We start from the raw sequence: 17076 nt of genomic DNA on the forward strand, positions 1-17076 counted from the left end.
CTCCATGTTTAGATACAAAAATACATATTATTGTGTTGCAACTGTCTACAGTATTCAGTACAGTAACATGCTGTACAGGTTTGTAGCCTGTGAGCAATAGGCCTATACCATATAGCCTAGGGATGTAATAGTCTGTGTCATCTGTTTCTGTAAGCACACTGTATGATGTTTGCACAATGATGCATTTCTCAGAACATATCCCTGTTGTTAAGTGACACATAACTGTACTTTCACATAAGATTTTTCATAAGGATTTCTAATTATTTTTAGTAGTTACTTGAAACTAATATTCTAAAGTAGGTGAATATTGTTGTCTTCATGTTTCGTCAGCAACAGACATATTGAGATATAACTAATTTGGAACCCAAAACGAGAATTGAGATTCAGTAGACTTCAGATTTACATTATTAAGTATGCTAAGAACTGGTGTATTTTTAAGTCAATTTTGAGATAATTAACAAAAACAAATTAGACACTTAACAAGTTGGTATAATTCTATGCCTAGTGTTTTTCCCATAGCCACTGTTTTTTTTCCTATAATTGCCATTAATATGTACTTTGTACTTCCTACCAGTTTACAGTAAATAGTCTTCTTTGACAGTGAATATATGCTCAAATTAAAGCAAGAAAATGCAACAGGAATTTATCCTCCTTGGGCTTGTATGAGCTTGGGAAGATATATTCCTTTGTCCAAGTGGTATTTTGATTGACAGCAGATTCAGAGAATTCACTCAATAGTTTATTGCTGGGTCTAATTCCTTTATTTTATCCACATCCACATAAATATCATTTTAAGCTTGATATTCTAGGGGCCAAATCATATGAATACAGAAGTTAGATTCATTGTCAAACTGAAATGCAAAGGCTGTAATAGGTTATGAATATATATTTATACTTTACTGGGTTGGGAGTTCACATGGGACCTAGGCTTTTCCAATTAATTGTTGACTATGTGGCACATTCATGTCAACAGAGGGAAAAGTGGTGGGAAAAGACTTTTAAAGGAACATAAAGTTTCATGGAGAACAGGAATTCTCATTCCCTACAGTGATATTTGAGTGAATCAGAACACATGGAATTCATTTTTCTCAAACCGTTTAAGTCTGATTGCGTGCATCCAGCCCAGCTGCCATTCAACCGATAAAGATTCCATGGCAAGACCTTGGGCTTTGAAGATATTATGGCTTGAATCCTAGTTTCTCCACTTAATTAACTGTGGGCATGATATGTCACCTTGCCGAGCTGCAATTACAGACCCTGCTTCCAATTGTTGTAAAGATTTAAGTTACCAAAAAAAAAAAAAAAAAAAAAAAGTAAAGTGCCTAATATTCCAGGCCTACAGAATACTTAGCAGAGTGTCTGGCACGCAGTAAATACCCAGTAGAGGTAGCTGCAATTATGAATAATGTTCAGGGGTTTGTTTCTTCTGCCTGCTACCACCTTTAACCCTTTTCATTGCTTACTAGTTTCTCAGCCACTGGACAAAAACAATGAGGCACGGGGTGAAGAGTGGTTAACCCTTTGAGCAGGGTTAAATGGCAAAATAAATTACTAAAATTAAGTTGGAGATTATATATGGATTTTCTGTTTTTTGCCTGTCTGCTGTCATCATAAATAATTTGGAGTTGAATGTATTATCATAAATGGCAACATCATTATCTTCATCATGGACCTGATTACAGGGACCAAATTGTATACTATCAAAAACTGACAACCCTTTCAGGACACTAGTATATACCCTCATTAAAACAGAAACAAAAACTACCCCTGAAAAGTCCCCAGGGTTATTGATCTCGCATGTGAGTCAAATTTTTCCCAGAATGTATTGCAACCTGATTACAATCCAAATTCATATCTTCACTAATTGTAACTAAGAACATTTGAAATTTTTGCACAATGTAATGGCTTATCCTTTTCCTGTCATCTCTCATATTTCCCTATTGCCATTTGAAAAGTTTGGCCCATTGAATTCATTGTCTTCCTTATCATCTTTCAAGTTTAGCAGTTGTTTTTAACTCTGTAGATAATTGGTAGACTTCTCTTACTTAGGAAACATCCTTGCTAGAGGAGGAACCTGGTGAGACAGACTGAAGCTCAAATTCTGACTCTGCCACTTTTTTTTTTTTTTTTTAAATCCTTGGTTTATCTCCTGCATCAATGCTGTGGGCTTATGTAAGAGTACCACCATGTGGCCTGACAGTAGTAGGTTGCCAGGAAATAAATGTTCCTTCTCCTTTTTACCTCCACCCCCTTGGTAAATTTAAACACCTGTTTATTGGTAGTAATGCTGTGCCTTTCTTGTGTTTCAAGGATGTGCTTTTGAGGGAAGAAAATGGCTTTGGTCTTGTCAAGGATCCATGTTATTTGGCTGGCCCTGGATCTAGGTATGTATGTGTACTTGATGCCCTCTGCGTATGAATGCTGCTGGTGTAAAACTACTCTTGTTCCTTTCTACAGGAAATTGAAATGTGATATCTTACAGTGTCGCCTGCTTTTTTGGTTTGTCTAGGCCATGGAGAACTTTTTACTTTCCATTTATAAATGATTTTTTTTAGGAATGACACTTGTTCAAAATAGGTTTTGAACATGTGCTGTTGAGGACAAGGTTGACTTCTAGCCAGTTTGACAACAGAATAATTAATGGAGACACTTTTCTCAGGCATGTCCCATGGTGCTCACAAACAGGGCCTCCTGTGTGGGCTGATCTCTTCCAGCTCTGTGTGCAAAGCATCACATCTGGTGACTATAGTGCTAGGGAAGAATGGGCATTTCATGAACAGCTTCACAGAGGAAGACAAACTGGAAGCATTGGAGGTGAAAAATAAAGCTCAAAATCATAATTTTATACATGTGGGGATAGAAAGCAGAGGAAAGTCTTTTTTTTTTTTTAAATGCCATCAAAATCATATATCCTAGGTAGAAAATATAATGGAAACTTTTTTTTTTAATTTAAAAATTTTGAACTGTTCACATGGGACTTAATAAGTAGAAATTTCCAAAAAGGGTTTTCTCTGAACCATGTACCCTGTATGTAGTTTTAATGCAGCATTACAGAGTTATCTACTATAATCTATTATTACTAATGATAAACCTACACCCTACCTACTCCTTTCCATGTTTTTAAGCCATTTCCTTAATTTTTCTTATATTTTATTCAATCATCGTTTCTACATTCATCTTCTTAATAACTCAACCTAATACTGTCAAGTAGAAGCAGCCAACATGTTCAGAAAGTAGGTATTAATGACCTGCTTTCCGGCCAACATCAGCCTTCCACGTTTATATGCTCTTGCTCCTGTAGCTGTGTTGACAAGGAGGAAAATATTCAAGGTGAGGCTGAGGACTTTGGTTAGTTTGGGTGTATTAATTAAAAGCTAGAAACAAGGGAAAACTCAATAAACTAGAGCACTGCTAAAGAAAATTGGTCTGAAATCAAATGTGGGACTAAACAACAGAAAATCAAATAACCCTATTTAAAAATGGGCAAAGGTAAAAAAAGAACAAGATCTGTCCTTTGCAGCAACATGGATGGAGCTGAAGGCCAGTATCCTAAGCAAATGAACACAGGATCAAAAAACCAAATACTGCATGCTCTCATTTACAAGTGGGAGCTAAGCACTGAGTACACATGGACACAAAGAAGGGAACAATAGACACTGGCGCCTCTTTGAGGGCAGAGGGTAGGAGGATGGTGAGGATTGAAAAACTACCTATCAGGTACTATGCCTATTTGGGTGACAAAATTATCTGTACACTAAACCCTGGCAACATGCAATTTACTCGTGTAACAAACCTGCACATGTACTCCTTGAACCTAAAATAAAAGTTGGAAAGTAAAAAAGTAATTGAAGGTGACAGGTGAAGGGGGAGGAGGCTGGCTGGCTCAGTGGCAGTATTGACAATCTGAGAAACACAGGTAGCAATTTTAGCAGGGAAAACACCTTCCTCAACAAAATTAGTTCTGTGTTAAAAGAAAAAAAAAAAGCTTTATGAGCTGTAAAAATGCCAAAAGAATAAATATGACAAGTATCACATACCACTGAATAACTGAAGTGCTTGTCCTGTTCTTTGGCAGTTGACATTAGCATAGGTGCAGCTACATGCATAGTGCTTGCTAAAAAGGATATTGATAATTTCAGGACATGTAATTCTTAGCTGTCCTGGGGAAAAGCACAGGCATGGAAAGTATCACTACAGAAGCAGCCAACAGGAAAATGTGGGCGGGGCTTGATCACAGATCGTGCTATGAATTTTGAATACTAAAAATTCTGCTTGCAGTTTGTTTTTCTAACCATTACAACCAAGAAGACACAAAAAAGTATAACACTCTTTTTTTTTTCCTAAAGGTTTGCATGGTCTTTTACCATAGTCACTCTGTTAATCATAGTAAGAAGATAAGAGTCACATCAACTGTGGACAATAGTGAAATGTGTCAGAACAATTTGGAAGGTAGAATTTGGAGGAATGTGCCCTCTCTTCTCCATGGTTGCTTATTAGGATCAGTCAGTTTTCCTCCACTCTGACATAATTCTCCCTAAATATATGAAATTCAGACTTTATATTAATGCTTTTTAAAAAACATTAAATGTTCTGATTTATAGAAAAATAGAGATTTTGCACCGTTCAAGTTTTATAAGAGTTTGATGCCTTCATGGGTCACAAAAAGGCAATAGTTATCATTATTATATCTTTTTTTCTGTTTTCAAACTATTTTTCATTCTTTTTATCTTCAGTGTGAAAGAAACAAACACTAGAGAACACCAACCCAACTGAATTGAGACATTCACTTGTTAATTTCAAAAATAAAAATGTACTTGTCTATGTAAAAAAGGGCAAAGGACTTGAATAGACATTTCTCCAAAGATGGTAGACACATGACCAACAAGCATGTGAAAAGATGCTCAACACCAGTAATCATTAGAGAACTCAAAATCACAATGAGATGTCACCTCACACACATTAGGATGGCTACTATTAAAAAAAAAAATGTCGGTGAGGATATGGGGAAATTGGAAATTTTGCACACTGTTAGTGGGAATGTAAAATGGTGCAGCCATATGAAAAACAGCATGGAGGTCTCAGAACATTAAAAATAGAACTACCGTATGATCTGGCAGTGCCACTTCTGAGTATATGTCCAAAAGAATTGAAAGCAGGGTCTCCAAGAGATAATTGTACATCCATGTTCATAGCAGCAGTATTTACTGTTCACAGTAGCCAAGAGGTGAAAATAACCCAAATGTCTATTCATGACAGATGAATGGATAAACAAAATGTGGTGTATTACAATGGACTAATACTCAGCCTTAAAAAGGAAATTCTGCCACATGCTACCTCATATTATGTGAAGTGAAATAAGCCAGTCACAAAAAGACATACTGTATAATTTCACTTATATGAAGTACTTAAAGTAGTCAAATTCATAGAAACACAAAGTAAAATGGTGATTTCCAGGGGTTAATAGGAGGGGAAATGGGGAGTTATTATTTAGTGGGTACATAGATTTAGGTTTGCAACTTGTGAAAGTTCTGGAGATCTGTTTCACAACAGTGTGAACATATTAAGACTACTGAGTTAAAAATGGTTAAGATGAAATTTTATGGTTTTTTTTAACCACAATTTTTAAAAAGTGCTGTTTTTTTAAAACAAAACAAAAAAGGGTGAGACTAATTGCTCTCAAAATCCATACTTGAATAGTAGGATGCCTGAATACATATCAGCAGACTCTGGGTGAGCCTCTTACACCCTACTATAATCCCAGCACTTTGGGAGGCCGAGGCGGGTGGATCACAAGGTCAGGAGTTCAAGACCAGCCTGGCCAACATGGTAAAACCCCATCTCTACTAAAAATACAAAAATCAACTGGGCTTGGTAGTGGGCTCCTGTAATCCCAGCTGTACTTGGGAGGCTGAGGCAGGAGAATTGCTTGAACCCGGGAGGCGGAAGTTGCAATGAGCTGAGCCGAGACCACACCATTGCATTCCAGCCTGGGCGATAGAGTGAGACTGTCTTTAAAAAAAAAAAAAAAAAAGTCACTTTAGCTTGTGTAAACTAAGGTCACACAAACTGAAAACATATGAAAGTTTATTGGGCTGGATCTTTAAAGGATAAGTGTATATTATTGTATGTTTTAGTAATGTCTCCCCCTTTAAAAAGCCTCAAGATGTAATAAAGGCATCTGAATTAGTCACTAAAACATCAGATTTCAGCAAACTCCACGTCCTCTTAGAGGATGCTGAGTTTAAAAACGGTTTGTATGCTACAGTCTGGAGAGCAGCCAGGCAGAGGAGACGTCACTATTCAACAGATACTTGCTGAGGGGGTACTTGGTGCCAGGTACTGGGGATACCAGGATGGATGAGACACAAGTGAAGAGTATTCCCAGTGAGTCTTCTTCCTCAGGGTTTCTGATATGCCCACTGGGGAAGCCACTAGGAACTGCAGAGTGGCCACACTTCGCTATGGAGAGGTTTCTGCTAAAGAAACCATGTCCCAGAAAGAGAAAAAAAAATAATAATAAGAAGAAGAAAAAAAAAAAGAAACCATGTCTGAATGAAAAAGACCAGTCATGGGAAGGGAGGGGTTGCATCTGAGAGAGAGGTGGGCCCTTTATTCTATCATCTGCATCTGTGTATAATAAAGAAAGAATAAAGGCATGAGAAGAGCTAATTTGGTACTTTGCCATCTTTTCCCTCCACATGCTGCATTCTGCTTGCCTGGCACTTGGATGATCTTGTGGCAAGCCCTGTATTATTGCTCTGATGTGGGACTGAGTCACCGCTCCCTCAGAGGAGTCAGATCTGTGAGATGAAACGTGCCATCTGTGCTCCAGATTCACTCACATAGCCAGTCAGGGAACTGCAGACAGGGAATTTACAAATCATGGTGGGTTTGCTGGAGATCTTTTTATCCTCACATTAACTCTTGCACAGCAGGCAATGCCACAGACTCTTTTTTCTTTTATTTTGAGGGTTTTTCTCCCTTAGAACACAGTATAATAAAGTTTTGCAAATTGTTGGGTTTTTCCTCAGAGCCTAGAGTACAGTTGTTTAAATCACCATGTACCATATTTGCTTATTATCGCTAGCCTCTCTCTCCAGAGGTAACTGCTTATTAGCTCCTTAGGTGAGACTGTCCCCTCCTTTTTATTTTTCATCACATGAAATGAAAACACCAGGAGAGTAAGCAAAAGTTGTAAATAAAACCTTCAAATTCAGCAGCCCATGTAAATGCTTAAAACACACCTCCCCCGTGGGGATCACACTGGGAGAGACGAAGGCAGCGTTATTTCTCCCCAGAGCTGGGAATTATTTCCTGAAGTAGTCCTAAATGGGGCGGAAGAAATGTACCACTTGTTTGTTTTCATATCCTCAAAAGCTGCCTTATGTAGCATGGTGTGCACAGGATGTGGGGGAGGTGAGAAGGTTAATAAAAGAAAAGCCCTTGTGAACCCGAGGCATTCCATGTGACATTTTCCTGAAGGAATTTATGCCTGTCTAGTACTTGTTTAATTTGGGTCTTCCTATGAGCAGCCAGGGAAGACAGTGTGCAGCTTCCGGGGAGAAGGAAGGAGGTCCTCCTTCCTCTTAAATGCTCTTCTCATCTATGTAAGGTGCCTTGGGCTGCGTGTTTGCCCCTTTCTTCAGAGCTGTAACCCTCTTGTCTGTGTGCTGTTCCAGGTCACTGTGTTCAGAAAGAGGCCAAGAAGAGACGCCATTGCTCTCCCACCATCCCGCCCCTCGTTGGGGTGGTTCAGGCTGCAAATCCATTGGTGATTCCTCCGTCCCTAGTGAATGTCCTGGAACCCCGGACCATCAGAGGCAAGCCAGCAGGACACCCTGCCCCAGGCCACCACTGGCAGGAACGCAAGGGCAGCTCACAGACACCAGGGCTACACCCCTGACCCCACTTGGCACCTCTCTGCCTTCAGCCGTTCCCTCTGGCTACTGCTCACAGGATGGTCAGACAGGGCAACAGCCTCTCCCACTCTACACCCCTGCCATTACCCACAGAAGCAATGGTCACACCCTGACCCAGCCTCCTGGTCCAAGAGGCCGTGAGGGCGACGGCCCAGAGCATGGGGTAGAAGAGGGAATGAGGAAGAGGGTCTCGTTGCCTCAGCGGCCGGCTCCTTCTCGAGTGAAGTGGACCCATGCAGCCAGAGAGGACAGCCTTCCTGAGGAATCCTCAGCTCCTGAGTTTGCAGACCTCAAGCACTATCAAAAACAGCAGAGTCTTCCAAGTTCATGCAGCACTTCCGACCCAGACACGCCTGTTGGGACCCCAAGCACTCCAGGGAGGATCTCCCTCCGAATATCTGAGTCCATCCTGTGGGACTCCCCATCACCTCGTGAAGATTGTGATGACGAAGTGTTTATGAGGGATCTGCACCCCAAGGCCACATCCAGCCCCACATTTGAAACTCTTCCCCCACCCCTACCTCCTCCACTGAGTCAGGAAACCCCGGTATATAGCATGGATGACTTCCCTCCACCTCCTCCCCACGCTGTGTATGAGGCACAGCTGGACAGTGAGGACCCCGAGGGGCCACGCCCCAGGTGAGTGAGCAGTCTGGGTTGGTTTCCCTCATAGGAGAGTGTCATGCCCCAGGTGGCCCAGGTCCTGCTGGCCACAGAAGAGCCCTGGCATGGAGATGTTTCTATTCAGCTCAGCTCAGGACACTGTTCATCTTTTTGCCTCGGGAGGTAGTTTGACCAGTGTCATTGGGTATGGAGGAGCCAGGGTGGCAGAAATGAAAGTTGGAACCCAAGGGGTACATTTCACTTCTGGGGACAGGATAGTCTCAAGGGGTTCAAGTAAATCCCTCCTCCCTGGCTGAGTTCTGAATCAGTTAGGAAATCAGACAAAAGAGGAGGGCATATAGAAGACAAAAACATCACTTTTATTAGTGGCAGAGGTAGCATTAAAAAGTATGGCTTCAGATTGTAAGTAGGTCTCCTAATACTGAACCCCCAAGTTAAACAGGTTTACCTGCCTCATCAAAGGTCATGCTAGACACACAAACACACATAGATATTAATAGATACAGCCTTGAGGCAGCCTCACTCTTGAAAGAGACTGGGATGTGAATGTCCATAGGGAGGAATAAAGAGTAGGGCTCAAAGTCAGTAATGTTTGGGGAAACCTCTTCTTGGAAGCTAGGAGAATGAGAAAGAAGCATTCCCCAACACATAGTCCTTAGAATAAGTGATCTCTCAAAACACCAAAAAACACACTGCCTGATAGCACCTTTGGAGTGGCCTTCTTTAAACACCACAAGAGTGACTTGCTACTATCACCCCCTGTTCACCTTGACCTTTCCGAAATCTCTGGAATCTAACAGCAACATTCACCAGAACTGAATTCCTATTGAATCCATCTTCCTCAGGAGATGACAACCTCCTGGCGAGCTGCTGGGCTCAGGAGAAGGCCCTTTATTTTAGAGTGCTGTGGCTTTCCAGAGAAGGGGTTGAACTCAGAAATGCGACTATCTCATCCCACTCCTATGTATATATCTATGTGTGTTTGTGTGTCTAGCATGACCTCCGCCTAGGCAGGTAAACATTTTTAATGTGGGGGTTCAGTATCAGGAGACCCACTTACAATCAGGAGCCATATTCTTTAACGTTAGCTCTGTCAGTAAGATGTGGAAAGCTACAGCCCTGACATAGAAAGCTTCTCCCTCAGTCTTCTTCCACCCTCTTATCATCACCCTTCTCTTATCTCTCTCTCTCTCTTTTTTTAATATCCCTGGCAGCTCCAACAAACTTTCTAAGGTGACAATTGCAAGGGAAAGGCATGTGCCTGGTGCAACCCATGTGGTAGGTAGTCAGACACTGGCTTCCAGACTCCAAACTTCTATCAAGGGTTCAGAGGCTGAATCCAAACCACCTTCCATCATGAGTGTGCAACCCCAACTTGCTGGGTCTCTTGGTGGGCAGCCAGCACCCACCCGGACTCAAAGCCTCACCCATGATCCAGTCAATGGAACTCAGGGTTTAGAAAAGAAAGTCAGTTCTGATCCTCAGAAGAGCTCAGAAGACATTAGAACAGAGGCTCTGGCCAAGGAAATTGTCCACCAAGACAAATCTCTGGCAGACATTCTGGATCCAGACTCCAGACTGAAGACAACGATGGACCTAATGGAAGGTTTGTTTCCCCGAGATGTGAACTTGCTGAATGACAACAGTGTAAAGAGGAAGGCCATACAGAGAACTGTCAGCTGCTCAGGATGTGAAGGCAAAAGGTAAGTCCCCAGTGATATCCTCAGACTTACAGTCAAATTCCTTCCATGATGATGATAAGTCTAGGCCTAGTTGCCTTTTGTTTTCCTACTTCCACAGCTCCTGACCCGAGAGCGACATTGCATCTCAGTCTTGGGGAACGGTTCTGGGGAGTAAGGATGTGGGACAGATATACAACAACAAAGTAATAGTAACAATGATGATAATTGCCATTAATACCCATTGTGTACGTTCTATGTGTCAAGCACTGTATTAAATTTTTTATATCAATATTATTTAATTTTCACAAGAACTTTCTGAGGTAGCTACCAATTTTATCTCCATTTATAAATGAGGAAACTGAAGTAGAGAGGAATTAAGAAAGACCAAGGTCATTGAACATGTGAGTGATGGTACCTGGATTTGATCACAACCCCATGACTGTGCCTGTTTCCAGCAATTACACAGTGCCCCCAGCTCAGCAAAGATGCACTTGCCCATTCTGTAACAGAGTTGCTCTGGCAGAGAGGCCCCCAGAGCTCGGTGCTGTGAAAGGAACAAGTAGGAGTGGTGAGCATGGCCAACGCCTCGCCGAGACTGAGGGGCTTAGTAAGGAGGAGAGCCTAGAGAAATAGATTCATTTACTACATTGACCCTTACCTTTGAGGCATTAAGGTGGGTGTTGGTGCAAATCCTGAAAATCAGGAAAGGTCTGAATAGGGGCCCACTCTCTGGTTTTGCCCAGTCCATGAGCCTCTGCTTCTGAAGCTTCTTGAGGCCAGGCATGTAACTCATGTCCCAGTGAGCAGTCTGTGTTTTTGATGCTTTTCATTTTTCCTGGGTTACTGCAATATTTTCTTGCATGTTTTATTTCCTTAAAGGACTACAATGAGACAGTTTGAGTGGTTTTCATTTTCTCTTTAATTTTCGATGAAATATTTGTGGATTCACAATCTGGGACTCAGCAGTTAGTGGCCTCCCCAGACTAAACAAAAACAGAACATTTTATCCAAATTTGGGCTTGCATTTTAAAAATTTCCCACTGATCCTAACTAAATTACTAACAGGACCACCACATTTCATTTTGCGGGTGGAGAGAGAAAGGAAAGAGCTATGTGATACTTACAAGCTATTTGTCTTGTTGTCAGAGGCTCTTCCGTCACCTTGTCCATCTCCCTCCACTTTTTTTCAGATTTGGGAAACAGACTAATTGAGGTCAAGTGACTTATCCAGGGTCAGGTCTTTAGCAAACACTTACTGAGCACCTGCAGCGTGCAAGACAATCCACTAGGTACTAGGGGGACCCCAAAGATGAGATTTTTATGGGTGTGCCAGTCCACCGTAGGTGGTTGCAGTATGCTCATTCTGTTCTCTGACCACTGGCTGTAGAAGGACTCAAGTAAAATCCTTAGAAAAGTATTTCCTAGCATGACCACTGAAAATACCTGTTTGATCCATCAGTTTAGAAGCGGAATGGTCATGTAGTTTCTGGCAGCACTGAGACCTTCCTGGGGATTAAAAAAAAAAAAAAAAAAAAAGTCATGCGCCATCTCCTGGTGGAAATAAGTATTGTCCTGTTGGGCATGAGACGGCCAGTGGCCATTGTAAGTGTTGGTCAGATGCTGGAGAAGCTCATTTGTAATGCGGCAGACATATCTGAAAACAAAAACAAAAATGTATCAGAAAATCTTTTCCCTGTCTTTCGATTAACTGGATTCAATGTGATCATTGTTGCTTTTTGGGACAGTTATCAGGCAGGAAACCAGTAAAGATGGTTTTTTTGTGTGTGTGTTCGTTATTCCATAGTAAAATGATGGGCTAGATGTTAAATAATATCACAAGATTGAATAAAGTTCCAAATCTTACTTCCATAGTCATTTATTCAGTGGGTAGGATATGAACTGTTGGCTGAAAGGCAACTCAAATGTGGTAAAACAGAACAGTAGACATCAGGTTTCTCAATTCTGAGTTTTTTCTTCAACCTTGAAACACCCCTATTATATTATCAATGAGTAGATTTTATAGCTTGTATTAGTTCACTGTGGATCAGCAAGCTGCAGATTTCCCAGGCTTATGTGGGGTAGCAGGTGTACTTGAGAAGGAAAATTTTTGTGTATTCAAGCAACAATACATAGTAGGCACTGGAAAGATTACACGTAACCAAGGGCATATAGGAAATAATTGACCTAAAACCTGAGGTGTGTCCAGTACCTTAAAAATACTTTCACATTGACTGAGTTATGGTTCCACATTGCCTTTCTCTGAAATAAGGAGTCAGTATCATTCTTATATGAATCACAAAAGCAGAGAGATTAAATGTCTTCTCCATAGTCAGCTGGCGAGGCCACAGTCTTGGCCTCCACTGTCATCCCTAATACTGCCTTTGGTGGTTTTCCATCCCAAGTTTGCCTGGCTTCAACAGCCCTGTACATAGTAATCACTCATTAGTTAACAGTTACTAGTTCATCCTAATTTCTGGGAAAGAAATTAAGTAGAATTGTTAGGCATTTCTGAATGGACTGATGTCTGCGGTGAAGCAAAGCCTCTGGCGTGCTCTGTGTGACTGTACTTTGTGTTCTTTATGGTCCAGGAATGAAGACAAGGAAGCAGTGGGCATGTTGGTCAACTGCCCTGCCTACTACAGTGTGTCTGCTCCCAAGGCTGAGCTGCTGAACAAAATCAAAGAGATGCCAACAGAAGTAAATGAGGAAGAGGAACAGGTGGATGTCAATGAAAAGAAGGTAAAGAATGAGATGCCCTTGTTCTGCTTTCCCCAGAAAAATCGACAAGGTCCATGTGATCAGTGTGGGGACTGGTCCTCTTGAGGCAGGCAGGGGAAGGACCTGTGGCATGACCACACTGCACCAAAACCATTAGACTTTGGATTTACATGGCACTTTAACCAATATCCTCTCAGCTCTTCTGTGAGTAGGCAGGGCAGGTAAGCTGCTGTCCTTTTCATTTTTACAAATAACGAAAGTGAAGCTTAAGGGGATTATTTCTTAGACGTCTCATAGCCAGGACTTGAACCCAAGTCCCTAGACTCCTAATCCAGCACCAGGACCGTGACACTGTTCTCAGCTGCTGGTTGGCCAGTGCCAGCGGTGTGTGTAATTTTCATGTTTCATTGTCCAAAGGGGAATTTAAAAATCTAGACACTTTTTTTAGGAAGGAGGCCAATTGTCAAATGACACTTCTTAGAAAAGGTAATATTAACCTTTATATCTTCCCCAGCACTCTTTGCGGGACGTCGGTGAATAGTTTGAAAGTGCAGTGCAGGAATCTAGTTGTTAGCATTTGATACTCCTACAGAGATTTCAAATGTTAGACACTTGAAAAATGACCGTGATGCTGCTGCTGTCTTCCCACATGCCATGGAGATCTAAACTGGGCTGTGTCTGCAGGAGAGAAAGTTCTCGCCATTCCACTTTCTCTGTAGCACCAGCGGGGCTGCCTTCTGCTGTGCTTCCAGCTCTCTGTGCAGCTCAGGCATGCATGCCACAAAGGAAAGCTTACTTGCTTCTTGCTGAGCCTGGAATGTAAGTGGTTTTCAGTGGTCCTGATTCCAGGAGAAACTTTCTAAGGTGATTTTATTTCATTTGTTCTACAGTGTGTCCCAAGCTGTCATGTCTGTTGGAATGAAACCACAGGATGTAGACCCTAGGAGCAGAGGGTAATGGGACAGGGGGGATCTCTGCAGCACCTCTGACTCATGGCTGACATGCTGATGCAACCATTGTAGTAGCAAGCTCCCTGCTAGCCCGAGGTTTTCCTATTTACATACCTGTCATTGTATACCCCGGTATATCCCTACCCAGCACTGCTGAACATTTCATTTAATGTGTCCTTTGATCACAAATAAGACTACTTTGCTTTTGGTTTGCCTATATTTATCCCAAAGAGAGAGCTATATATACACCCTTACATGTACCAGGTTACCATGGCATCTTTAACTGAACCTTTTACACAGTTTTTTTGTTATTTTGTTTTCTGCCTGTGGGCATACCTGCTTTACAGTTACACTGTGGCAAATACTCATTGCTTTTCCTCCCTATCTTAATTTTTAAGTGTTTTTTTTTTCCTTTTATTTTAGAATCAGAAGGTACATAGGCAGATTAGTGAAAGGTATAGTGCATGATCCTCCGGCTTGGTGTCTGATTGTATGTATCACCCAGGTAGTAAGCATAGTACTCAATAGGTACTTTTTAACCCTTCTCCCCTTCCCTTCCTCCCTCATCTTTTATTCCGCAGTGTCTGTTGTCTCCATATTTATGTCCATGTGTACCCAATTAACTGTTTTCCCATCACTTTCAATTATCACCCTCTCACGCTAAGCATTATGTGGCAAAAAGTATTTGTAGACTGAGAATACGAATAGAGAATTAATTCATCCTCATGGGAAATAACATTAGGTACCACGTATTTCATTCCAAGTGTGGGCTATGTATTTTGTTTTCTTCTCAACACAATGCTATACTATCATCTTTATTTGCACAGAACTCCTCTGACACTTGTACTGCCACATTTTATGCTAAAGTAATCAGAATTAGAGAACTTAAGGGCTGGGATCACACAGTTAATAGATGCTGAAGTCAGAATTTTAACCTTATGTTTTTCTGACCCCAAAGCTTGCTAAAAATTGCTGTCAAGTCAGCTGCCTTTAAACCTTGCTGCTCTGGGAACTGAGCTAAACTGGGTATAACTAACCAGTGTTAACTGACCAGAGATAGAGTTTGAGATTAAGACAGTTAAAACTCATTTTATTTATTTATTTAGAGACGGAGTCTCGCTCTGTCGCCAGGCTGGAATGCAGTGGCACAATCTCGGCTCACTGCAACCTCCAACTCCCAGTTTCAAGCGATTCTTCTGCCTCAGCCTCCCTAGTAGTTGGGACTATAAGTGCCACCACGCCCGACTAATTTTTTGTATTTTTAGGAGAGACGGGGTTGCGCGGTGTTAGCCAGGATGGTCGCGATCTCCTGACCTCGTGATCCGCCTGCCTTAGCCTCCAAAAGTGCTAGGATTACAGGCCTGAGCCACCGCACCCAGCCAAGAACCTATTTTAAACCAAAAATATGAGAACAGCAGTGTCTGTGATTTGAGGACTGAGGAGTCGCGAGTCATTTGGAGTGCCTTTATGGGGAGTCATAGGCTTCAGAAGACAAAATGCCACTCAGGGTGAAAGGGACCTAGGGAAAGGAAATGTCACAGCCATATAACCAGGGCTTGGCACTGAGCACATGCTCAATAAACATTTGTTTCATGAAGTTATAAAGTACAAAACTCCCAAGTTGGATTTTACCTTTTAACTGAAGAAAAATATCAAGAAAGCTGCTGTGGGGATTAGAGTCTATGGCCTTGCTATCCTGAACACATCTGATCTCAGAAGTTGAGCAGGGTCAGGCCTGGTTAGTACTTGGATGGGAGAACATGGGATTAGAATTCAGAATTTAAAAATTGGGGTTTGAATGAAGTTAAACAACTAGCTTGACCATTCTTGACCCTTTTTCCTTTATAAAGTGAAAGTGGTAATGATTTCTCACATAATAGCTGTGGGGTCAAATTAACTGATGTATATTAATGTGCTTTTTAAGCTTCAGGGTGTAAGAGCATATCATATCTTAATAGAGAAGTGTTTAAGGCAATGTTGTGTTAAGTACGCAAATGTTGGTGGCAAACGGTATCTTCCATGTTAAGACGTTCAGTAAGAAAGTGCCTTATTATCAACAATGTTAGGCAACTCTGTTTTCCTAAATCAGACTCTTAGAAGGAGAAGCAACTCACATTTGTTTTCTCTCTTCACTATGGAAAATGTTGCCTACATCACCGGGGGATACCCATTTGCCCGGTGGGTTTATCTGGCTCTTCAGGGAGAAAAAGATGAGAAAAGGCTATTAGTTAATGAGGCCCTCCAAGTCCAGTTAGAATTTCCTTTGGTTCCTTCTTCTTTAATTCCTTTCTTCTAGGACTGCAAGTGGCCTGGGGGTTGCATCACTTTGTAAGTACAACATGTTAGGCTCATAAACACTTAGTGAGAAGACGCCTTCTCTGTTTCAGACGCTGTCATACAAACATGAGTAAGACACTGTGTCTGCTCTCCTGGAACTTTGGACTGGCAAGGGAGGTGGATTATTTTACTACTACATTACTGATCTTCTGACAGACACATGGACTGTGCTGGGGGAGCCCAGAGAAGCAATTTCTAACCCAAGAGAGTAGAGTCAGATTATACCTCCTCCAGGAGGTTAAAACCTGAGATGGGTATTGAAGAATGTATCGGCAGGAGGCAGGAATCAGGAGAAAAAGGGCATTTGAGACAAAAGGGAAAGCATAGGTAAAAACCTAGAGATACGAAAAAGCATAGAGTATGCGTGTGGTTAAGGGTGCTTTAAGTAGTTGGATATTTTGGAATGTAACGAAGGCTGATGATTAAATAAAAAATCACCAAATTTAGGCCAGGCACAGTGATTCATACCTGTAATCCCAGCACTCTGGGAGGATCTCTTGAGCTTAGGAGTTCAAGACCAGCCTGAGCAATATAGTGAAACCCTGTCTCTACCAAAAACATAAAAAATTAGCCCAGTGTGGTGGCACATGCCTATAATCCCAGCTACTCGGGAGGCTGAGGCAGGAGAATTGCTTGAACCTAAGAGGCAGAGGTTGCAGCGAGCCAACATCTTACCACTGCACTCTAGCCTGGGTGACAGACTGACTCTCCATCTCAAAAAAAATTTAAAAAATTAGCTGAGCATGGTGGCATACACCTGTGGTCTCAGCTACTTTGGAGGCTGAGGTGGGAGGATTGCTTGAGCCCAAGAGGCAGAGGCTGCAGTGAACCAAGATCGTACCACTC

At 41.7% G+C, this 17076-nt stretch overlaps 1 protein-coding gene across 2 annotated transcripts in view; it reads left to right on the plus strand.

The window, feature by feature from the left end:
* SHROOM3 (shroom family member 3) overlaps positions 1-17076 on the plus strand; it is a 199288-nt gene that overhangs the window by 157901 nt on the left and 24311 nt on the right. For both annotated transcript variants that reach the window (XM_012446997.3, XM_012446996.2), the window contains 4 exons: positions 2311-2384; positions 7680-8558; positions 9758-10246; positions 12814-12964. In XM_012446997.3, the coding sequence (XP_012302420.2) occupies positions 2311-2384; positions 7680-8558; positions 9758-10246; positions 12814-12964 (1593 nt within the window). The remainder of the gene's footprint in view (positions 1-2310; positions 2385-7679; positions 8559-9757; positions 10247-12813; positions 12965-17076) is intronic.

The sequence above is a fragment of the Aotus nancymaae genome, unplaced genomic scaffold (assembly GCF_030222135.1).
Source record: "Aotus nancymaae isolate 86718 unplaced genomic scaffold, 86718_ANA_hifiasm-v0.15.2.pri h1tg000006l, whole genome shotgun sequence".
Classification (NCBI taxonomy): Eukaryota; Metazoa; Chordata; class Mammalia; order Primates; family Aotidae; genus Aotus; species Aotus nancymaae.